Genomic DNA, 25,710 nt, shown 5'->3' with positions numbered 1-25,710 from the left:
TTGTCTGTGGTTTGGTAATATATAACTAACCATGTTACCTGGAGTGTTGTCTGTGGTTTGGTAATGGTTAACTAACCATGTTACCTGGAGTGTTGTCTGTGATTTGGTAATGGTTAACTAACCATGTTACCTGGAGTGTTGTCTGTGGTTTGGTAATGTTAACTAACCATGTTACCTGGAGTGTTGTCTGTGGTTTGGTAATGGTTAACTAACCATGTTACCTGGAGTGTTGTCTGTGGTTTGGTAATATATAACTAACCATGTTACCTGGAGTGTTGTCTGTGGTTTGGTAATATATAACTAACCATGTTACCTGGAGTGTTGTCTGTGGTTTGGTAATATATAACTAACCATGTTACCTGGAGTGTTGTCTGTGGTTTGGTAATATATAACTAACCATATTACCTGGAGTGTTGTCTGTGGTTTGGTAATATATAACTAACCATGTTACCTGGAGTGTTGTCTGTGGTTTGGTAATGGTTAACTAACCATGTTACCTGGAGTGTTGTCTGTGGTTTGGTAATATATAACTAACCATGTTACCTGGAGTGTTGTCTGTGGTTTGGTAATGGTTAACTAACCATGTTACCTGGAGTGTTGTCTGTGGTTTGGTAATATATAACTAACCATGTTACCTGGAGTGTTCTCTGTGGTTTGGTAATATATAACTAACCATGTTACCTGGAGTGTTGTCTTTGGTTTGGTAAAATATAACTAACCATGTTACCTGGAGTGTTGTCTGTGGTTTGGTAATGGTTAACTAACCATGTTACCTGGAGTGTTGTCTGTGGTTTGGTAATATATAACTAACCATGTTACCTGGAGTGTTGTCTGTGGTTTGGTAATATATAACTAACCATGTTACCTGGAGTGTTGTCTGTGGTTTGGTAATATATAACTAACCATGTTACCTGGAGTGTTGTCTGTGGTTTGGTAATATATAACTAACCATGTTACCCGGAGTGTTGTCTGTTGTTTGGTAATGGTTAACTAACCATGTTACCTGGAGTGTTGTCTGTGGTTTGGTAATGGTTAACTAACCATGTTACCTGGAGTGTTGTCTGTGGTTTGGTAATATATAACTAACCATGTTACCTGGAGTGTTGTCTGTGGTTTGGTAATATATAACTAACCATGTTACCTGGAGTGTTGTCTGTGGTTTGGTAATATATAACTAACCATGTTACCTGGAGTGTTGTCTGTGGTTTGGTAACATATAACTAACCATGTTACCTGGAGTGTTGTCTGTGGTTTGGTAATATATAACTAACCATGTTACCTGGAGTGTTGTCTGTGGTTTGGTAATGGTTAACTAACCATGTTACCTGGAGTGTTGTCTGTGGTTTGGTAATGGTTAACTAACCATGTTACCTGGAGTGTTGTCTGTGGTTTGGTAATATATAACTAACCATGTTACCTGGAGTGTTGTCTGTGGTTTGGTAATGGTTAACTAACCATGTTACCTGGAGTTTTGTCTGTGGTTTGGTAATGGTTAACTAACCATGTCACCTGGAGTGTTGTCTGTGGTTTGGTAATGGTTAACTAACCATGTTACCTGGAGTGTTGTCTGTGGTTTGGTAATGGTTAACTAACCATGTTACCTGGAGTGTTGTCTGTGGTTTGGTAATATATAACTAACCATGTTACCTGGAGTGTTGTCTGTGGTTTGGTAATATATAACTAACCATGTTACCTGGAGTGTTGTCTGTGGTTTGGTAATATATAACTAACCATGTTTCTGGAGTGTTGTCTGTGGTTTGGTAATGGTTAACTAACCATGTTAGCTGGAGTGTTGTCTGTGGTTTGGTAATATATAACTAACCATGTTACCTGGAGTGTTGTCTGTGGTTTGGTAATGGTTAACTAACCATGTTACCTGGAGTGTTGTCTGTGGTTTGGTAATGGTTAACTAACCATGTTACCTGGAGTGTTGTCTGTGGTTTGGTAATGGTTAACTAACCATGTTACCTGGAGTGTTGTCTGTGGTTTGGTAATATATAACTAACCATGTTACCTGGAGTGTTGTCTGTGGTTTGGTAATATATAACTAACCATGTTATCTGGAGTGTTGTCTGTGGTTTGGTAATATATAACTAACCATGTTACCTGGAGTGTTGTCTGTGGTTTGGTAATATATAACTAACCATGTTATCTGGAGTGTTGTCTGTGGTTTGGTAATATATAACTAACCATGTTACCCGGAGTGTTGTCTGTGGTTTGGTAATGGTTAACTAACCATGTTACCTGGAGTGTTGTCTGTGGTTTGGTAATGGTTAACTAACCATGTTACCTGGAGTGTTGTCTGTGGTTTGGTAATATATAACTAACCATGTTAACCGGAGTGTTGTCTGTGGTTTAGTAATGGTTAACTAACCATGTTACCTGGAGTGTTGTCTGTGGTTTCGTAATATATAACTAACCATGTTACCTGGAGTGTTGTCTGTGGTTTGGTAATGGGTAACTAACCATGTTACCTGGAGTGTTGTCTGTGGTTTGGTAATATATAACTAACCATGTTACCTGGAGTGTTGTCTGTGGTTTGGTAATATATAACTAACCATGTTTCTGGAGTGTTGTCTGTGGTTTGGTAATATATAACTAACCATGTTACCTGGAGTGTTGTCTGTTGTTTGGTAATGGTTAACTAACCATGTTACCTGGAGTGTTGTCTGTGGTTTGGTAATGGTTAACTAACCATGTTACCTGGAGTGTTGTCTGTGGTTTGGTAATGGTTAACTAACCATGTTACCTGGAGTGTTGTCTGTGGTTTGGTAATATATAACTAACCATGTTACCTGGAGTGTTGTCTGTGGTTTGGTAATATATAACTAACCATGTTACCTGGAGTGTTGTCTGTGGTTTGGTAATGGTTAACTAACCATGTTACCTGGAGTGTTGTCTGTGGTTTGGTAATATATAACTAACCATGTTACCTGGAGTGTTGTCTGTGGTTTGGTAATGGTTAACTAACCATGTTACCTGGAGTGTTGTCTGTGGTTTGGTAATGGTTAACTAACCATGCTACCTGGAGTGTTGTCTGTGGTTTGGTAATGGTTAACTAACCATGTTACCTGGAGTGTTGTCTGTGGTTTGGTAATATATAACGAACCTTGTTACCTGGAGTGTTGTCTGTGGTTTGGTAATATATAACTAACCATGTTACCTGGAGTGTTGTCTGTGGTTTGGTAATGGTTAACTAACCATGCTACCTGGAGTGTTGTCTGTGGTTTGGTAATGGTTAACTAACCATGTTACCTGGAGTGTTGTCTGTGGTTTGGTAATATATAACTAACCATGTTACCTGGAGTGTTGTCTGTGGTTTGGTAATGGTTAACTAACCATGTTACCTGGAGTGTTGTCTGTGATTTGGTAATGGTTAACTAACCATGTTACCTGGAGTGTTGTCTGTGGTTTGGTAATGTTAACTAACCATGTTACCTGGAGTGTTGTCTGTGGTTTGGTAATGGTTAACTAACCATGTTACCTGGAGTGTTGTCTGTGGTTTGGTAATATATAACTAACCATGTTACCTGGAGTGTTGTCTGTGGTTTGGTAATATATAACTAACCATGTTACCTGGAGTGTTGTCTGTGGTTTGGTAATATATAACTAACCATGTTACCTGGAGTGTTGTCTGTGGTTTGGTAATATATAACTAACCATATTACCTGGAGTGTTGTCTGTGGTTTGGTAATATATAACTAACCATGTTACCTGGAGTGTTGTCTGTGGTTTGGTAATGGTTAACTAACCATGTTACCTGGAGTGTTGTCTGTGGTTTGGTAATATATAACTAACCATGTTACCTGGAGTGTTGTCTGTGGTTTGGTAATGGTTAACTAACCATGTTACCTGGAGTGTTGTCTGTGGTTTGGTAATATATAACTAACCATGTTACCTGGAGTGTTCTCTGTGGTTTGGTAATATATAACTAACCATGTTACCTGGAGTGTTGTCTTTGGTTTGGTAAAATATAACTAACCATGTTACCTGGAGTGTTGTCTGTGGTTTGGTAATGGTTAACTAACCATGTTACCTGGAGTGTTGTCTGTGGTTTGGTAATATATAACTAACCATGTTACCTGGAGTGTTGTCTGTGGTTTGGTAATATATAACTAACCATGTTACCTGGAGTGTTGTCTGTGGTTTGGTAATATATAACTAACCATGTTACCTGGAGTGTTGTCTGTGGTTTGGTAATATATAACTAACCATGTTACCCGGAGTGTTGTCTGTTGTTTGGTAATGGTTAACTAACCATGTTACCTGGAGTGTTGTCTGTGGTTTGGTAATGGTTAACTAACCATGTTACCTGGAGTGTTGTCTGTGGTTTGGTAATATATAACTAACCATGTTACCTGGAGTGTTGTCTGTGGTTTGGTAATATATAACTAACCATGTTACCTGGAGTGTTGTCTGTGGTTTGGTAATATATAACTAACCATGTTACCTGGAGTGTTGTCTGTGGTTTGGTAACATATAACTAACCATGTTACCTGGAGTGTTGTCTGTGGTTTGGTAATATATAACTAACCATGTTACCTGGAGTGTTGTCTGTGGTTTGGTAATGGTTAACTAACCATGTTACCTGGAGTGTTGTCTGTGGTTTGGTAATGGTTAACTAACCATGTTACCTGGAGTGTTGTCTGTGGTTTGGTAATATATAACTAACCATGTTACCTGGAGTGTTGTCTGTGGTTTGGTAATGGTTAACTAACCATGTTACCTGGAGTTTTGTCTGTGGTTTGGTAATGGTTAACTAACCATGTCACCTGGAGTGTTGTCTGTGGTTTGGTAATGGTTAACTAACCATGTTACCTGGAGTGTTGTCTGTGGTTTGGTAATGGTTAACTAACCATGTTACCTGGAGTGTTGTCTGTGGTTTGGTAATATATAACTAACCATGTTACCTGGAGTGTTGTCTGTGGTTTGGTAATATATAACTAACCATGTTACCTGGAGTGTTGTCTGTGGTTTGGTAATATATAACTAACCATGTTTCTGGAGTGTTGTCTGTGGTTTGGTAATGGTTAACTAACCATGTTAGCTGGAGTGTTGTCTGTGGTTTGGTAATATATAACTAACCATGTTACCTGGAGTGTTGTCTGTGGTTTGGTAATGGTTAACTAACCATGTTACCTGGAGTGTTGTCTGTGGTTTGGTAATGGTTAACTAACCATGTTACCTGGAGTGTTGTCTGTGGTTTGGTAATGGTTAACTAACCATGTTACCTGGAGTGTTGTCTGTGGTTTGGTAATATATAACTAACCATGTTACCTGGAGTGTTGTCTGTGGTTTGGTAATATATAACTAACCATGTTATCTGGAGTGTTGTCTGTGGTTTGGTAATATATAACTAACCATGTTACCTGGAGTGTTGTCTGTGGTTTGGTAATATATAACTAACCATGTTATCTGGAGTGTTGTCTGTGGTTTGGTAATATATAACTAACCATGTTACCCGGAGTGTTGTCTGTGGTTTGGTAATGGTTAACTAACCATGTTACCTGGAGTGTTGTCTGTGGTTTGGTAATGGTTAACTAACCATGTTACCTGGAGTGTTGTCTGTGGTTTGGTAATATATAACTAACCATGTTAACCGGAGTGTTGTCTGTGGTTTAGTAATGGTTAACTAACCATGTTACCTGGAGTGTTGTCTGTGGTTTCGTAATATATAACTAACCATGTTACCTGGAGTGTTGTCTGTGGTTTGGTAATGGGTAACTAACCATGTTACCTGGAGTGTTGTCTGTGGTTTGGTAATATATAACTAACCATGTTACCTGGAGTGTTGTCTGTGGTTTGGTAATATATAACTAACCATGTTTCTGGAGTGTTGTCTGTGGTTTGGTAATATATAACTAACCATGTTACCTGGAGTGTTGTCTGTTGTTTGGTAATGGTTAACTAACCATGTTACCTGGAGTGTTGTCTGTGGTTTGGTAATGGTTAACTAACCATGTTACCTGGAGTGTTGTCTGTGGTTTGGTAATGGTTAACTAACCATGTTACCTGGAGTGTTGTCTGTGGTTTGGTAATATATAACTAACCATGTTACCTGGAGTGTTGTCTGTGGTTTGGTAATATATAACTAACCATGTTACCTGGAGTGTTGTCTGTGGTTTGGTAATGGTTAACTAACCATGTTACCTGGAGTGTTGTCTGTGGTTTGGTAATATATAACTAACCATGTTACCTGGAGTGTTGTCTGTGGTTTGGTAATGGTTAACTAACCATGTTACCTGGAGTGTTGTCTGTGGTTTGGTAATGGTTAACTAACCATGCTACCTGGAGTGTTGTCTGTGGTTTGGTAATGGTTAACTAACCATGTTACCTGGAGTGTTGTCTGTGGTTTGGTAATATATAACGAACCTTGTTACCTGGAGTGTTGTCTGTGGTTTGGTAATATATAACTAACCATGTTACCTGGAGTGTTGTCTGTGGTTTGGTAATGGTTAACTAACCATGCTACCTGGAGTGTTGTCTGTGGTTTGGTAATGGTTAACTAACCATGTTACCTGGAGTGTTGTCTGTGGTTTGGTAATATATAACTAACCATGTTACCTGGAGTGTTGTCTGTGGTTTGGTAATGGTTAACTAACCATGTTACCTGGAGTGTTGTCTGTGATTTGGTAATGGTTAACTAACCATGTTACCTGGAGTGTTGTCTGTGGTTTGGTAATGTTAACTAACCATGTTACCTGGAGTGTTGTCTGTGGTTTGGTAATGGTTAACTAACCATGTTACCTGGAGTGTTGTCTGTGGTTTGGTAATATATAACTAACCATGTTACCTGGAGTGTTGTCTGTGGTTTGGTAATATATAACTAACCATGATACCTGGAGTGTTGTCTGTGGTTTGGTAATATATAACTAACCATGTTACCTGGAGTGTTGTCTGTGGTTTGGTAATATATAACTAACCATATTACCTGGAGTGTTGTCTGTGGTTTGGTAATATATAACTAACCATGTTACCTGGAGTGTTGTCTGTGGTTTGGTAATGGTTAACTAACCATGTTACCTGGAGTGTTGTCTGTGGTTTGGTAATATATAACTAACCATGTTACCTGGAGTGTTGTCTGTGGTTTGGTAATGGTTAACTAACCATGTTACCTGGAGTGTTGTCTGTGGTTTGGTAATATATAACTAACCATGTTACCTGGAGTGTTCTCTGTGGTTTGGTAATATATAACTAACCATGTTACCTGGAGTGTTGTCTTTGGTTTGGTAAAATATAACTAACCATGTTACCTGGAGTGTTGTCTGTGGTTTGGTAATGGTTAACTAACCATGTTACCTGGAGTGTTGTCTGTGGTTTGGTAATATATAACTAACCATGTTACCTGGAGTGTTGTCTGTGGTTTGGTAATATATAACTAACCATATTACCTGGAGTGTTGTCTGTGGTTTGGTAATATATAACTAACCATGTTACCTGGAGTGTTGTCTGTGGTTTGGTAATGGTTAACTAACCATGTTACCTGGAGTGTTGTCTGTGGTTTGGTAATATATAACTAACCATGTTACCTGGAGTGTTGTCTGTGGTTTGGTAATATATAACTAACCATGTTACCTGGAGTGTTGTCTGTGGTTTGGTAATATATAACTAACCATGTTACCTGGAGTGTTGTCTGTGGTTTGGTAATATATAACTAACCATGTTACCTGGAGTGTTGTCTGTGGTTTGGTAATATATAACTAACCATGTTACCCGGAGTGTTGTCTGTTGTTTGGTAATGGTTAACTAACCATGTTACCTGGAGTGTTGTCTGTGGTTTGGTAATGGTTAACTAACCATGTTACCTGGAGTGTTGTCTGTGGTTTGGTAATATATAACTAACCATGTTACCTGGAGTGTTGTCTGTGGTTTGGTAATATATAACTAACCATGTTACCTGGAGTGTTGTCTGTGGTTTGGTAATATATAACTAACCATGTTACCTGGAGTGTTGTCTGTGGTTTGGTAATATATAACTAACCATATTACCTGGAGTGTTGTCTGTGGTTTGGTAATATATAACTAACCATGTTACCTGGAGTGTTGTCTGTGGTTTGGTAATGGTTAACTAACCATGTTACCTGGAGTGTTGTCTGTGGTTTGGTAATATATAACTAACCATGTTACCTGGAGTGTTGTCTGTGGTTTGGTAATATATAACTAACCATGTTACCTGGAGTGTTGTCTGTGGTTTGGTAATATATAACTAACCATGTTACCTGGAGTGTTGTCTGTGGTTTGGTAATATATAACTAACCATGTTACCTGGAGTGTTGTCTGTGGTTTGGTAATATATAACTAACCATGTTACCCGGAGTGTTGTCTGTTGTTTGGTAATGGTTAACTAACCATGTTACCTGGAGTGTTGTCTGTGGTTTGGTAATGGTTAACTAACCATGTTACCTGGAGTGTTGTCTGTGGTTTGGTAATATATAACTAACCATGTTAACTGGAGTGTTGTCTGTGGTTTAGTAATGGTTAACTAACCATGTTACCTGGAGTGTTGTCTGTGGTTTCGTAATATATAACTAACCATGTTACCTGGAGTGTTGTCTGTGGTTTGGTAATGGGTAACTAACCATGTTACCTGGAGTGTTGTCTGTGGTTTGGTAATATATAACTAACCATGTTACCTGGAGTGTTGTCTGTGGTTTGGTAATATATAACTAACCATGTTACCTGGAGTGTTGTCTGTGGATTGGTAATGGTTAACTAACCATGTCACCTGGAGTGTTGTCTGTGGTTTGGTAATATATAACTAACCATGTTACCTGGAGTGTTGTCTGTGGTTTGGTAATATATAACTAACCATGTTACCTGGAGTGTTGTCTGTGGTTTGGTAATGGTTAACTAACCATGTTACCTGGAGTGTTGTCTGTGGTTTGGTAATATATAACTAACCATGTTACCTGGAGTGTTGTCTGTGGTTTGGTAATGGTTAACTAACCATGTTACCTGGAGTGTTGTCTGTGGTTTGGTAATGGTTAACTAACCATGCTACCTGGAGTGTTGTCTGTGGTTTGGTAATGGTTAACTAACCATGTTACCTGGAGTGTTGTCTGTGGTTTGGTAATATATAACGAACCTTGTTACCTGGAGTGTTGTCTGTGGTTTGGTAATATATAACTAACCATGTTACCTGGAGTGTTGTCTGTGGTTTGGTAATGGTTAACTAACCATGCTACCTGGAGTGTTGTCTGTGGTTTGGTAATGGTTAACTAACCATGTTACCTGGAGTGTTGTCTGTGGTTTGGTAATATATAACTAACCATGTTACCTGGAGTGTTGTCTGTGGTTTGGTAATGGTTAACTAACCATGTTACCTGGAGTGTTGTCTGTGATTTGGTAATGGTTAACTAACCATGTTACCTGGAGTGTTGTCTGTGGTTTGGTAATGTTAACTAACCATGTTACCTGGAGTGTTGTCTGTGGTTTGGTAATGGTTAACTAACCATGTTACCTGGAGTGTTGTCTGTGGTTTGGTAATATATAACTAACCATGTTACCTGGAGTGTTGTCTGTGGTTTGGTAATATATAACTAACCATGTTACCTGGAGTGTTGTCTGTGGTTTGGTAATATATAACTAACCATGTTACCTGGAGTGTTGTCTGTGGTTTGGTAATATATAACTAACCATATTACCTGGAGTGTTGTCTGTGGTTTGGTAATATATAACTAACCATGTTACCTGGAGTGTTGTCTGTGGTTTGGTAATGGTTAACTAACCATGTTACCTGGAGTGTTTTCTGTGGTTTGGTAATATATAACTAACCATGTTACCTGGAGTGTTGTCTGTGGTTTGGTAATGGTTAACTAACCATGTTACCTGGAGTGTTGTCTGTGGTTTGGTAATATATAACTAACCATGTTACCTGGAGTGTTGTCTGTGGTTTGGTAATATATAACTAACCATGTTTCTGGAGTGTTGTCTGTGGTTTGGTAATATATAACTAACCATGTTACCTGGAGTGTTGTCTGTTGTTTGGTAATGGTTAACTAACCATGTTACCTGGAGTGTTGTCTGTGGTTTGGTAATGGTTAACTAACCATGTTACCTGGAGTGTTGTCTGTGGTTTGGTAATGGTTAACTAACCATGTTACCTGGAGTGTTGTCTGTGGTTTGGTAATATATAACTAACCATGTTACCTGGAGTGTTGTCTGTGGTTTGGTAATGGTTAACTAACCATGTTACCTGGAGTGTTGTCTGTGGTTTGGTAATATATAACTAACCATGTTACCTGGAGTGTTCTCTGTGGTTTGGTAATATATAACTAACCATGTTACCTGGAGTGTTGTCTGTGGTTTGGTAAAATATAACTAACCATGTTACCTGGAGTGTTGTCTGTGGTTTGGTAATGGTTAACTAACCATGTTACCTGGAGTGTTGTCTGTGGTTTGGTAATATATAACTAACCATGTTACCTGGAGTGTTGTCTGTGGTTTGGTAATATATAACTAACCATGTTACCTGGAGTGTTGTCTGTGGTTTGGTAATATATAACTAACCATGTTACCTGGAGTGTTGTCTGTGGTTTGGTAATATATAACTAACCATATTACCTGGAGTGTTGTCTGTGGTTTGGTAATATATAACTAACCATGTTACCTGGAGTGTTGTCTGTGGTTTGGTAATGGTTAACTAACCATGTTACCTGGAGTGTTGTCTGTGGTTTGGTAATATATAACTAACCATGTTACCTGGAGTGTTGTCTGTGGTTTGGTAATGGTTAACTAACCATGTTACCTGGAGTGTTGTCTGTGGTTTGGTAATATATAACTAACCATGTTACCTGGAGTGTTCTCTGTGGTTTGGTAATATATAACTAACCATGTTACCTGGAGTGTTGTCTTTGGTTTGGTAAAATATAACTAACCATGTTACCTGGAGTGTTGTCTGTGGTTTGGTAATGGTTAACTAACCATGTTACCTGGAGTGTTGTCTGTGGTTTGGTAATATATAACTAACCATGTTACCTGGAGTGTTGTCTGTGGTTTGGTAATATATAACTAACCATGTTACCTGGAGTGTTGTCTGTGGTTTGGTAATATATAACTAACCATGTTACCTGGAGTGTTGTCTGTGGTTTGGTAATATATAACTAACCATGTTACCCGGAGTGTTGTCTGTTGTTTGGTAATGGTTAACTAACCATGTTACCTGGAGTGTTGTCTGTGGTTTGGTAATGGTTAACTAACCATGTTACCTGGAGTGTTGTCTGTGGTTTGGTAATATATAACTAACCATGTTAACTGGAGTGTTGTCTGTGGTTTAGTAATGGTTAACTAACCATGTTACCTGAAGTGTTGTCTGTGGTTTCGTAATATATAACTAACCATGTTACCTGGAGTGTTGTCTGTGGTTTGGTAATGGGTAACTAACCATGTTACCTGGAGTGTTGTCTGTGGTTTGGTAATATATAACTAACCATGTTACCTGGAGTGTTGTCTGTGGTTTGGTAATATATAACTAACCATGTTACCTGGAGTGTTGTCTGTGGATTGGTAATGGTTAACTAACCATGTCACCTGGAATGTTGTCTGTGGTTTGGTAATATATAACTAACCATGTTATCTGGAGTGTTGTCTGTGGTTTGGTAATATATAACTAACCATTTTACCTGGAGTGTTGTCTGTGGTTTGGTAATGGTTAACTAACCATGTTACCTGGAGTGTTGTCTGTGGTTTGGTAATATATAACTAACCATGTTACCTGGAGTGTTGTTTGTGGTTTGGTAATATATAACTAACCATGTTACCTGGAGTGTTGTCTGTGGTTTGGTAATGGTTAACTAACCATGCTACCTGGAGTGTTGTCTGTGGTTTGGTAATATATAACTAACCATGTTACCTGGAGTGTTGTCTGTGGTTTGGTAATATATAACTAACCATGTTACCTGGAGTGTTGTCTGTGGTTTGGTAATGGTTAACTAACCATGTTACCTGGAGTGTTGTCTGTGGTTTGGTAATATATAACTAACCATGTTACCTGGAGTGTTGTCTGTGGTTTGGTAATGGTTAACTAACCATGTTACCTGGAGTGTTGTCTGTGGTTTGGTAATGGTTAACTAACCATGCTACCTGGAGTGTTGTCTGTGGTTTGGTAATGGTTAACTAACCATGTTACCTGGAGTGTTGTCTGTGGTTTGGTAATATATAACGAACCTTGTTACCTGGAGTGTTGTCTGTGGTTTGGTAATATATAACTAACCATGTTACCTGGAGTGTTGTCTGTGGTTTGGTAATGGTTAACTAACCATGCTACCTGGAGTGTTGTCTGTGGTTTGGTAATGGTTAACTAACCATGTTACCTGGAGTGTTGTCTGTGGTTTGGTAATATATAACTAACCATGTTACCTGGAGTGTTGTCTGTGGTTTGGTAATGGTTAACTAACCATGTTACCTGGAGTGTTGTCTGTGATTTGGTAATGGTTAACTAACCATGTTACCTGGAGTGTTGTCTGTGGTTTGGTAATGTTAACTAACCATGTTACCTGGAGTGTTGTCTGTGGTTTGGTAATGGTTAACTAACCATGTTACCTGGAGTGTTGTCTGTGGTTTGGTAATATATAACTAACCATGTTACCTGGAGTGTTGTCTGTGGTTTGGTAATATATAACTAACCATGTTACCTGGAGTGTTGTCTGTGGTTTGGTAATATATAACTAACCATGTTACCTGGAGTGTTGTCTGTGGTTTGGTAATATATAACTAACCATATTACCTGGAGTGTTGTCTGTGGTTTGGTAATATATAACTAACCATGTTACCTGGAGTGTTGTCTGTGGTTTGGTAATGGTTAACTAACCATGTTACCTGGAGTGTTGTCTGTGGTTTGGTAATATATAACTAACCATGTTACCTGGAGTGTTGTCTGTGGTTTGGTAATGGTTAACTAACCATGTTACCTGGAGTGTTGTCTGTGGTTTGGTAATATATAACTAACCATGTTACCTGGAGTGTTGTCTGTGGTTTGGTAATATATAACTAACCATGTTTCTGGAGTGTTGTCTGTGGTTTGGTAATATATAACTAACCATGTTACCTGGAGTGTTGTCTGTTGTTTGGTAATGGTTAACTAACCATGTTACCTGGAGTGTTGTCTGTGGTTTGGTAATGGTTAACTAACCATGTTACCTGGAGTGTTGTCTGTGGTTTGGTAATGGTTAACTAACCATGTTACCTGGAGTGTTGTCTGTGGTTTGGTAATATATAACTAACCATGTTACCTGGAGTGTTGTCTGTGGTTTGGTAATGGTTAACTAACCATGTTACCTGGAGTGTTGTCTGTGGTTTGGTAATATATAACTAACCATGTTACCTGGAGTGTTCTCTGTGGTTTGGTAATATATAACTAACCATGTTACCTGGAGTGTTGTCTGTGGTTTGGTAAAATATAACTAACCATGTTACCTGGAGTGTTGTCTGTGGTTTGGTAATGGTTAACTAACCATGTTACCTGGAGTGTTGTCTGTGGTTTGGTAATATATAACTAACCATGTTACCTGGAGTGTTGTCTGTGGTTTGGTAATATATAACTAACCATGTTACCTGGAGTGTTGTCTGTGGTTTGGTAATGGTTAACTAACCACGTTACCTGGAGTGTTGTCTGTGGTTTGGTAATGGTTAACTAACCATGTTACCTGGAGTGTTGTCTGTGGTTTGGTAATATATAAGTAACCATGTTACCTGGAGTGTTGTCTGTGGTTTGGTAATGGTTAACTAACCATGTTACCTGGAGTGTTGTCTGTGGTTTGGTAATATATAACTAACCATGTTACCTGGAGTGTTGTCTGTGGTTTGGTAATATATAACTAACCATGTTTCTGGAGTGTTGTCTGTGGTTTGGTAATATATAACTAACCATGTTACCTGGAGTGTTGTCTGTTGTTTGGTAATGGTTAACTAACCATGTTACCTGGAGTGTTGTCTGTGGTTTGGTAATGGTTAACTAACCATGTTACCTGGAGTGTTGTCTGTGGTTTGGTAATGGTTAACTAACCATGTTACCTGGAGTGTTGTCTGTGGTTTGGTAATATATAACTAACCATGTTACCTGGAGTGTTGTCTGTGGTTTGGTAATATATAACTAACCATGTTACCTGGAGTGTTGTCTGTGGTTTGGTAATATATAACTAACCATGTTTCTGGAGTGTTGTCTGTGGTTTGGTAATGGTTAACTAACCATGTTAGCTGGAGTGTTGTCTGTGGTTTGGTAATATATAACTAACCATGTTACCTGGAGTGTTGTCTGTGGTTTGGTAATGGTTAACTAACCATGTTACCTGGAGTGTTGTCTGTGGTTTGGTAATGGTTAACTAACCATGTTACCTGGAGTGTTGTCTGTGGTTTGGTAATGGTTAACTAACCATGTTACCTGGAGTGTTGTCTGTGGTTTGGTAATATATAACTAACCATGTTACCTGGAGTGTTGTCTGTGGTTTGGTAATATATAACTAACCATGTTATCTGGAGTGTTGTCTGTGGTTTGGTAATATATAACTAACCATGTTACCTGGAGTGTTGTCTGTGGTTTGGTAATATATAACTAACCATGTTACCTGGAGTGTTGTCTGTGGTTTGGTAATATATAACTAACCATGTTACCTGGAGTGTTGTCTGTGGTTTGGTAATGGTTAACTAACCATGTTACCTGGAGTGTTGTCTGTGGTTTGGTAATATATAACTAACCATGTTACCTGGAGTGTTGTCTGTGGTTTGGTAATGGTTAACTAACCATGTTACCTGGAGTGTTGTCTGTGGTTTGGTAAAATATAACTAACCATGTTACCTGGAGTGTTGTCTGTGGTTTGGTAAAATATAACTAACCATGTTACCTGGAGTGTTGTCTGTGGTTTGGTAATATATAACTAACCATGTTACCTGGAGTGTTGTCTGTGGTTTGGTAATATATAACTAACCATGTTACCTGGAGTGTTGTCTGTGGTTTGGTAATGGTTAACTAACCATGTTACCTGGAGTGTTGTCTGTGGTTTGGTAATGGTTAACTAACCATGTTACCTGGAGTGTTGTCTGTGCTTTGGTAATATATAACTAACCATGTTACCTGGAGTGTTGTCTGTGGTTTTGTAATGGTTAACTAACCATGTCACCTGGAGTGTTGTCTGTGGTTTGGTAATATATAACTAACCATGTTACCTGGAGTGTTGTCTGTGGTTTGGTAATATATAACTAACCATGTTACCTGGAGTGTTGTCTGTGGTTTGGTAATATATAACTAACCATGTTACCTGGAGTGTTGTCTGTGGTTTGGTAATGGTTAACTAACCATGTTACCTGGAGTGTTGTCTGTGGTTTGGTAATATATAACTAACCATGTTACCTGGAGTGTTGTCTGTGGTTTGGTAATATATAACTAACCATGTTTCTGGAGTGTTGTCTGTGGTTTGGTAATGGTTAACTAACCATGTTACCTGGAGTGTTGTCTGTGGTTTGGTAATGGTTAACTAACCATGTTACCTGGAGTGTTGTCTGTGGCTTGGTAATATATAACTAACCATGTTACCTGGAGTGTTGTCTGTGGTTTGGTAATATATAACTAACCATGTTACCTGGAGTGTTGTCTGTGGTTTGGTAATATATAACTAACCATGTTACCTGGAGTGTTGTCTGTGGTTTGGTAATGGTTAACTAACCATGTTACCTGGAGTGTTGTCTGTGGTTTGGTAATATATAACTAACCATGTTACCTGGAGTGTTGTCTGTGGTTTGGTAATATATAACTAACCATGTTACCTGGAGTGTTGTCTGTGGTTTGGTAATATATAACTAACCATGTTACCTGGAGTGTTGTCTGTGGTTTGGTAATATATAACTAACCATGTTACCTGGAGTGTTGTCTGTGGTTTGGTAATGGTTAACTAACCATGTTACCTGGAGTGTTGTCTGTGGTTTGGTAATATATAACTAACCATGTTACCTGGAGTGTTGTCTGTGGTTTGGTAATATATAACTAACCATGTTACCTGTAGTGTTGTCTGTGGTTTGGTAATATATAACTAACCATGTTACCTGGAGTGTTGTCTGTGGTTTGGTAATATATAACTAACCATGTTACCTGGAGTGTTGTCTGTGGTTTGGTAATGGTTAACTAACCATGTTACCTGGAGTGTTGTCTGTGGTTTGGTAATATATAACTAACCATGTTACCTGGAGTGGTGTCTGTGGTTTGGTAATATATAACTAACCATGTTACCTGGAGTGTTGTCTATGGTTTGGTAATATATAAATAACCATGTTACCTGGAGTGTTGTCTGTTTTTTGGTAATATATAACTAACCATGTTACCTGGAGTGTTGTCTGTGGTTTGGTAATGGTTAACTAACCATGTGACCTGGAGTGTTGTCTGTGGTTTGGTAATATATACCTAACCATGTTACCTGGAGTGTTGTCTGTGGTTTGGTAATATATAACTAACCATGTTACCTGGAGTGTTGTCTGTGGTTTGGTAATATATAACTAACCATGTTACCTGGAGTGTTGTCTGTGGTTTGGTAATGGAGGCATCTCACCACTGGCTTATATTCCATTGCTGTACAGAACATTATCAATGCATGACATGCAGTGCCAGTAAGTGACTTCCAGCTCAGTAACCCTCCGTCTATCGTCCTCATCTCTTGTGTCTGAAGTCTAATGAGTACAAGGAGGAGACCTCCAGCACCAAGACCCCGGACCAGAGCAAGACCCCCAAGAAGCGCGAGCGCCGGCAGCTGAAGACCAAACGTCTCAAGGAGTACACCATCAAGTCCCACTCCTCCATGCCCCCCAACAACACCTACGTCAACTTCGAACGCTTCGCCCAGGTAGTGGAGGACATCAGCCAGATGGAGGGCTCCTTCACTGGGCTAGCCTCGGCCCACGACTCCCTGCAGGAGGACATCGACGCCTTGGTCTCCGTCTACAACCACAAGGAGTCCTGGTACAAGGAGGAGAGCGAGAGGGTCCGTCACCAGCTGTCTCAGATCCGCTATGAGTTCCGTAAAGTGGAGGCGATGAAGAGAAGCCTGCAGGATGAGATGAAGGTGGTGGATGTTAGCGTCAGTGACGTTAGCGCCCGCTACCAGGAGAGGAAGAGACACTTTGACGCCCTGAGACAGGAGCTGAGCGACGAGCTGAAGTGGGTGCAGGACGTGGTGGGGTCGTCAGGGGTCGCGGACGGAGTCACGGACGGGGTCGGTGGGTTTGGAGGAGGAGGGGGGTACCTCAACTGTAACTTCTCCACTGTGTTTAATAATGACGTGAATGAGGCACTGAAGGAAATGCTGAACAGAAGCTGTGGAGGAGATCTGCTGTCTGGGATCAGCCTGAACCTCACTGAGTCTGGACTGAAGAGATAGTATTGTATTGTATTGTATTGTATTGTATTGTATTGTATTGTATTGTATAGTATAGTACTGTAGAGTATCAGCCTGAACCTCACTGAGTCTGGACTGAAGAGATAGTATGGCATAGTATAGCATAGTATAATATAGTATAGTATAGTATAGTATCGTATAGTACTGTAGAGTATCAGCCTGGACCTGACTGAGTCAGGACAGTAGAGTATAGTATAGTATCTTAAAATATAGTATAGTACAGTAGAGTATCAACCTGGACCTGACTGAGTCTGGATATTATAGTATAGTATAGTATAGTATAGTATAGTATAGTATAGTATAGTATAGTATAGTGATAGTATCAACGTGGACCTGACTGAGTCTGGACAGTAGAGATAACAGCAGTTACAGTAGAGTATCAACCTGGACCTGACTGAGTCTGGACAGTAGAGATAACAGCAGTTACAGTAGAGTATCAACCTGGACCTGACTGAGTCTGGACAGTAGAGATAACAGCAGTTACAGTAGAGTACCAACCTGGACCTGACTGAGTCTGGACAGTAGAGATAACAGCAGTTACAGTAGAGTATCAACCTGGACCTGACTGAGTCTGGACAGTAGAGATAACAGCAGTTACAGTAGAGTATCAACGTGGACCTGACTGAGTCTGGACAGTAGAGATAACAGCAGTTACAGTAGAGTATCAACGTGGACCTGACTGAGTCTGGACAGTAGAGATAACAGCAGTTACAGTAGAGTATCAACCTGGACCTGACTGAGTCTGGACAGTAGAGATAACAGCAGTTACAGTAGAGTACCAACCTGGACCTGACTGAGTCTGGACAGTAGAGATAACAGCAGTTACAGTAGAGTATCAACGTGGACCTGACTGAGTCTGGACAGTAGAGATAACAGCAGTTACAGTAGAGTATCAACCTGGACCTGACTGAGTCTGGACAGTAGAGATAACAGCAGTTACAGTAGAGTATCAACCTGGACCTGACTGAGTCTGGACTGAAGAGATAGTATGGTATAGTGCCGTACAGTATATTATAGTACAGTAGTACAGTAGAGTATCAACCTGGACCTGACTGAGTCTGAACAGTATAGTATAGTATAGTAGAGTAGAGTAGAGTAGAGTAGAGTAGAGTAGAGTAGAGTAGAGTATAGCACAATAGACTATCAACCTGGACCTGACTGAGTCTGGGCAGTATAGTATAGTATAGTATAGTATAGTATAGTATAGTATAGTATAGTGCAATAGACTATCAACCTGGACCTGCCCGAGTCTGGAAAGTATAGTATAGTATAGTATAGTATAGTATAGTATAGTATAGTATGGTATGGTATAGTACAATAGAATATCAACCTGGGCCTGACTGAGTCTGGACAGTAGAGTATAGTATAGTATCTTAAAATATAGTATAGTATAGTACAATAGAGTATCAACCTGGACCTGACTGAGTCGGGACAGTAGAGTATAGTGTAGTATCTTAAAATATAGTATAGTAGAGTATCAACCTGGACCCGACTGAGTCTGGATAGTATAGTATAGCACAGTATAGTATAGTATAGTATAGTATAGTATAGTATAGTATAGTATAGTATAGTACAATATAGTATCAACCTGGCCCTGCCTGAGTCAGGACAGTAGAGTATAGTATAGTATCATAAAATATAGTATAGAGTATAGTATCAACCTGGACTGAGTCTGGACAGTAGAGATAACAGCAGTTACAGTAGAGTACCAACCTGGACCTGACTGAGTCTGGACAGTAGAGATAACAGCAGTTACAGTAGAGTACCAACCTGGACCTGACTGAGTCTGGACAGTAGAGATAACAGCAGTTACAGTAGAGTATCAACCTGGACCTGACTGAGTCTGGACAGTAGACACAACAGCAGTTACAGTAGCCCAGAGTCAGTAACAGAAACAGGAAGTAGAGGACACTGGAAGTCATCTCTGTGGAATATTATAACTTTAGTTTGTTCTCCTTGTGATACGTTAGTGGTATTTTGTGATTAGCTAAAATAAAACGTCAAAGTATTTACAATGCTTATTTTTGTGTTTTACAAAGAATGAGTCCCAGTCCTAGTCTGGCCCTTGATAGGTTTTGAGGTTTTATATTAAAGTCTGCAACTTTTAAGTAGCTTGTTTGTTTTTCATAGCTCAAAGCCAACTGTTGATAATGTTGATAGAAGATGTTGATCGAGGATTGATAATGAGTAGATATCATTATTGACATTAGTCCTACCTTCTTAGATTAGATTGAAGTATATTGAGAGTGTTATTGTTGTATGTGTATTTTAGATGCTTGTACCTACCTGATCTAAACCCACTGAACCTGATAAAGATCTAATCGATTGAAATGTTATATCTGTGATTGTGTGTGCGTGTGTGTGTGTGTGTGTGTGTGTGTGTGTGTGTGTGTGTGTGTGGTGTGTGTGTGTGTGTGTGTGTGTGTGTGTGTGTGTGTGTGTGTGTGTGTGTGTGTGTGTGTGTGTGTGTGTGTGTGTGTGTGTGTGTGTACTGTATCAGCCAAACACTACAATACACTGGTCCTTTTAGTCGGGTCCTTTTCGTCCTAGTCTGGTCCTTTTAGTCCTAGCCTGGTCTTTTTAGACCTAGTCTGGTCCTTTTAGTCCTAGTCTGGTCCTTTTAGTCCTAGTCTGGTCCCTTTTAGTCTGGTCCTTTTAGTCCTAGCCTGGTCCCTTTTAGTCCTAACCTGGTCCTTTGAGTCCTAGTCTGGTCCCTTTTAGTCCTAGTCTGGTCCCTTTTAGTCCTAGTCTGGTCCCTTTTAGTCCTAGTCTGGTCCTTTTATAGTCCTTGTCTGGTCCTTTTAGTCCTAGTCTGGTCCTTTTAGTCCTAGTCTGGTCCTTTTAGTCCTAGTCTGGTCCCATTTAGTCCTAGTCTGGTCCTTTTAGTCCTAGTCTGGTCCTTTTAGTCCTAGTCTGGTCCTTTTAGACCTAGTCTGGTCTTTTTAGTCTGGTCTTTTTAGTCTGGTCCTTTTAGTCTGGTCCTTTTAGTCCTAGTCTGGTTCTTTTAGTCCTAGTCTGGTCCTTTTAGTCCTAGTCTGGTTCTTTTAGTCCTAGTTTGGTTCTTTTAGTCCTAGTCTGGTCCTTTTAGTGTGGTCCTTTTAGTCCTTGTCTGGTCCTTTTAGTCCTAGTCTGGTCCTTTTAGACCTAGTCCGGTCCTTTTAGTCCTAGTCTGGTCCCTTTTAGTCCTAGTCTGGTCCCTTTTAGTCCTAGTCTGGTCCCATTTAGTCCTAGTCTGGTCCTTTTAGTCCTAGTCTGGTCCCTTTAGTCCTAGTCTGGTCCTTTTAGTCCTAGTCTGGTCCTTTTAGTCTGGTCCTTTTAGTCCTAGTCTGGTCCTTTTAGTCCTAGTCTGGTCCTTTTAGACCTAGTCTGGTCCTTTTAGTCTGGTCCTTTTAGTCCTAGTCTGGTCCTTTTAGTCCTAGTCTGGCTCTTTTAGTCCTAGTCTGGTCCTTTTAGTCCTAGTCTGGTCCTTTTAGACCTAGTCTGGTCCTTTTAGTCTGGTCCTTTTAGTCCTAGTCTGGTCCTTTTAGTCCTAGTCTGGCTCTTTTAGTCCTAGTCTGGTCCTTTTAGTCCTAGTCTGGTCCTGATCTCTGTATAGGACTACTGTTTCAGCTCCTATGTTTGTTGTCTTTGTCATGACATTCTTAAGGCTTTTCGTCCTCTGTATGTCATGCTGTTTTCTGCTGTGGTTTAGTCTGGTCCTTTTAGTCCTAGTCTGGTCCTTTTAGCCTGGTCCTTTTAGTCCTAGTCTGGTCCTTTTAGTCCTAGTCTGGTCCTGATCTCTGTATAGGACTACTGTTTCAGCTCCTATGTTTGTTGTCTTTGTCATGACAGCCCAAAGGCTTTTCGTCCTCTCTATGTCATTCTGTTTTCTGCTGTGGTTTAGCCGTTAAACCCATGCCAGGCCCTGGTGCGCAGACTGTCTGTCATTAATCTGGAGAACTTCAGGAGACAGTACGCACGACGGAGATGGAAGGTACGTCCTGCAGTACAAACATCTATCATACAATATCACCAACATGCCATTAGGTCATTGATAAGTATGTGTGTTGTGTGTGTGTGTTGTGTTGTGTGTGTGTTGTGTTGTGTTGTGTGTGTGTGTTGTGTGTGTGTGTTGTGTTGTGTGTGTGTGTGTTGTGTGTGTTGTGTTGTGTTGTGTGTTGTGTTGTGTGTGTTGTGTGTTGTGTGTGTTGTGTTGTGTTGTGTGTGCATGCTTGTGTGTGTGAGTGAGTGTGTATCTGTCCATGTGTGTAATTGTTTCTGATGTCAATAGGTCAATACATATGCTGTAGTGTGTCAGAAGATCTCTCTCTTGACTAGATGTCTATCAGGATAGTGTCTCTGTGTAACCACCTGACCAGGATGATGAGAAGAGGGCAGGAACAACAACAACATGACCAGGTGATGACCACACACACACAGTCAGCCTAACTAACCCATTAATATTGCACAGTCTATGTCTAATGAATCATCACTCAATCAAATGTATTTATAAAGCCCTTTTTACATCAGCAGATGTCACAAAGTGCTGTACAGAAACCCAGCCTAAAACCCCAAACAGAAAGCAATGCCGATGTAGCTTCTACGTGGCTAGGAAAAACTCCCTAGAAAGGCAGGAACCTAGGAAGAAACCTAGAGAGGAAGCAGGCTCTTAGGGCGGGCCAGTCTTCTTCTGGCTGTGCCGGTTGGAGATTATAAGAGTACATGGCCATTGTATTGCACAGTCATTAATTAATATTGCACAATCTATGTCTAATTAACCCATGTAATGCTGCTGATGCCACTGATCACTCAGCCAGTCATGGGACATGTGTGTAAACGTGTTAGTGATGGGTTGTCACGTCCTGACCAGTAAAAGTTGTTATTTGTTATAGTAGTTTGGTCAGGGCGTGGCAGGGGATGTTTGGTTTGTGTGTTTCGGGGTTTTGATGTGTGTTCTATATTTTCTATTTCTATGTTCATTCTATGTTCCCTATCTATGTTTTGTATTTCTGTGTTTTGGCCTGGTATGGCTCTCAATCAGGGACAGCTGTACATCGTTGTCGCTGATTGGGAGCCATACTTAGGTAGCCCTTTTTCCACCTGTCTGGTGTGGGAAGTTGATTTTGCATTGCTATTTGTAGCCTGCGAAACTGTTCGTTCGTTGTGTTGCTTCTTGTTTATTGTTTTGCTGGTTCACTGTTTATATTAAAATATGATGAATCCAACCCACGCTGCGCCTTGGTCTCACTCTAACGACGGATGTTACATGGGTCAAGAAGTGATGTGTTGTTGTGTTGTTGCCCTTGGTTACGCAAACACAAATACTGTTGCAGTTGTCATCTCAGCAAGATACAGAAAGTCATTCACACTGATCTACCCATTCATATCTAGAATCCACAGTAACTAAGCAATATACTGAACGTGTCATTGTGTTTAACCATGGTCCACTCTGGAGTACATAGATGACGGCCTACCTAACAGCTATTCTATTGACTATCTATTACTGGAGTCATTACAGAGAAACAGAGTGTACCTCCTAGAAATAGACAATACTGGTTGTGTTTTAAGAGGAGCTGTGACAGCGACAACGAGGAAGAGACCAGGAAGACAAGACTACAGACCAGGAAGAGGAGTAACACTTCCTGAAGACAACAACCAACCAAAACACCACCATTCCTCCATTCCACTTCCTGAAGACAACAACCAACCAAAACACCACCATTCCTCCATTCCACTTCCTGAAGTCAACAACCAACCAAAACACCACCATTCCTCCATTCCACTTCCTGAAGACAACAACCAACCAAAACACCACCATTCCTCCATTCCACTTCCTGAAGACAACAACCAACCAAAACACCACCATTCCTCCATTCCACTTCCTGAAGACAACAACCAACCAAAACACCACCATTCCTCCATTCCACTTCCTGAAGTCAACAACCAAGCACCATTTAAATCCAGTTAGCTGAGTATTTTTCTATAAAGTTTTGGTCTTTTCTCAGTGAAAGGTCATAGACATTAAGGTTTTTTTAATGATACTTCTGTATGTTAGCTAGCCGTTTATAAATCTGTTTACAGTATAGTGGTTGTATAATGGCGGGAAATATAAGAGAGAAGAATTAACCCGTTTGTGTTCTTACTGTATTTTACATAAGTGTTGTATGTATAAAAAATGTTTTCCTATTAGATTATGTTTAACCTGTGCATGCATTCTCTATACTGGCTATTGCCATTTCCTTACATTAATCTAACACCATTTTTCAACATGTGATTTATGGGGAATTAATCAATATTTTATGTATTTTACTATATGTTTCTGATTTGTAAACAATATTATGAAACCCTACAACCCATACCAATCCCTAATTGCTGTAACAATAAATATGACTATAAATCTTCTCTGACTCCGTGAGGCGAAACTCAGCAGCAACATATTTTCACGCATGGTTACTTTATTTTATCAGCCAGCGTGTTTTCTGACTCTTTTCCCAAGACACTCCAAATAGCAAGTTGAGTTGAGTACATTCATTCACTTAAACAATAAACCCAAAAGCAACTCTTTCTTTGGCTTCTGTCTGTAGTCTCTAGACCTCAGTTAAATCAGCTGAGTAGTAGTCTGTAAAGCACTGCAGTTGGTTTCTCCTCAGGATGCTGAATGACTGACAGTTGTTACAGTTGGTTTCTCCTCAGGATGCTGAATGACTGACAGTTGTTACAGTTGGTTTCTCCTCAGGATGCTGAATGACTGACAGTTGGTTTCTCCTCAGGATGCTGAATGACTGACAGTTGTTACAGTTGGTTTCTCCTCAGGATGCTGAATAACTGACAGTTGTTACAGTTGGTTTCTCCTCAGGATGCTGAATGACTGACAGTTGGTTTCTCCTCAGGATGCTGAATGACTGACAGTTGGTTTCTCCACAGGATGCTGAATGACTGACAGTTGTTACAGTTGGTTTCTCCTCAGGATGCTGAATAACTGACAGTTGTTACAGTTGGTTTCTCCTCAGGATGCTGAATAACTGACAGTTGTTACAGTTGGTTTCTCCTCAGGATGCTGAATAACTGACAGTTGGTTTCTCCTCAGGATGCTGAATGACTGACAGTTGTTACAGTTGGTTTCTTCTCAGGATGCTGAATGACTGACAGTTGTTACAGTTGGTTTCTCCTCAGGATGCTGAATGACTGACAGTTGTTACAGTTGGTTTCTCCTCGGGATGCTGAATGACTGACAGTTGTTACAGTTGGTTTCTCCTCGGGATGCTGAATGACTGACAGTTGTTACAGTTGGTTATGTCCTCAGTGTGCCTCTGAGGTTACTGGAGACAAATTGGTGTTGGAGGCACACAACAACAACATACCGAAGCTGTGTTGAGGCCTCATAAGTTCAGAGTCAAAGTACTGTACATACCGTACAGAGTGGTCTCATATTATGAAAGAGATGCAAGTAAGTTGTCATTGCAACTTTGTGGAGGTTTGAGATCTGTTCACGTGGACCTTCAATCAGGACATTTGTAAACTATCCACAACCACTCCTTGAATGTCACCTTCTGAAGAATCCTTTGACATAAACACTTATCGATGTGATATATTAAGCATAGCCGACTACAGTACAGACACACAGTATAACCCAAAGGCGGAGGCTCGTTGTTGAGTCCAATGACTGTAGGTTCAGTTGGAGAATGTGACCCGGTCATTGTGTTCTAGGGTAGTGCTTCCTTCAGGAGACAGCACACTGCACATCCAGTCACCAGTAACATACCAGTAATAACATCACATACAGAGACCCAGTTACCAGTAACATACCAGTAATAACATCACATACAGAGACCCAGTAACATACCAGTAATAACATCACATACAGAGACCCAGTCACAGTAACATACCAGTAATAACATCACATACAGAGACCCAGTCACCAGTAACATACCAGTAATAACATTCATGCTGTTCATTATTTTTCCGTAGTGTAATTTTGTATTGTTTTAGTGATTCACCATAGTGAAGGCGTAGGCTCAGGTTTTATGGGTCTCTATGTTTTTGGTTGGATATGTTTCTCAATTTCTTTCTTAGGTTTTTGCATTCTTCGTCAAACCATTTGTCATTGTTGTTCATTTTATTAGGTTGTCTGCTTATATATTTTTAAATAGATTTGATAGGGAAGCTGAGAGGTCAAATATACATTTTACATTTTACATTTTAGTCATTTAGCAGACGCTCTTATCCAGAGCGACTTACAGTAGTGAATGCATACATTTCATACATTTTTTCCCCCCGTACTGGTCCCCCGTGGGAATCGAACCCACAACCCTGGCATTGAAAACACCATGCTCTACCAACTGAGCCACACGGGACC

At 40.0% G+C, this 25,710-nt stretch overlaps 1 protein-coding gene and 1 non-coding gene across 2 annotated transcripts in view; one reads left to right on the top strand and one right to left on the bottom strand.

The window, feature by feature from the left end:
• Positions 1 to 17,467, top strand: part of LOC106562491 (death-associated protein kinase 3) — a 539,985-nt gene extending 522,518 nt beyond the window's left edge. The window contains exon 10 of the mRNA XM_082958026.1: positions 16,650 to 17,467. Coding sequence (XP_082814152.1) covers positions 16,650 to 17,357 — 708 coding nt within the window. The 3' untranslated portion in view covers positions 17,358 to 17,467. The remainder of the gene's footprint in view (positions 1 to 16,649) is intronic.
• An 8,167-nt stretch (positions 17,468 to 25,634) lies between these two features.
• Positions 25,635 to 25,710, bottom strand: trnae-uuc (transfer RNA glutamic acid (anticodon UUC)). Its single transcript has one exon. It is a non-coding gene; the product is annotated as a tRNA-Glu (tRNA).

This window comes from Salmo salar, chromosome 11, assembly GCF_965601325.2.
Source record: "Salmo salar chromosome 11, fSalSal1, whole genome shotgun sequence".
NCBI classification, from domain to species: Eukaryota; Metazoa; Chordata; class Actinopteri; order Salmoniformes; family Salmonidae; genus Salmo; species Salmo salar.
Note: the sequence above shows the minus strand (reverse complement) of the source record. Positions and strands in the feature narration are given on the sequence as shown.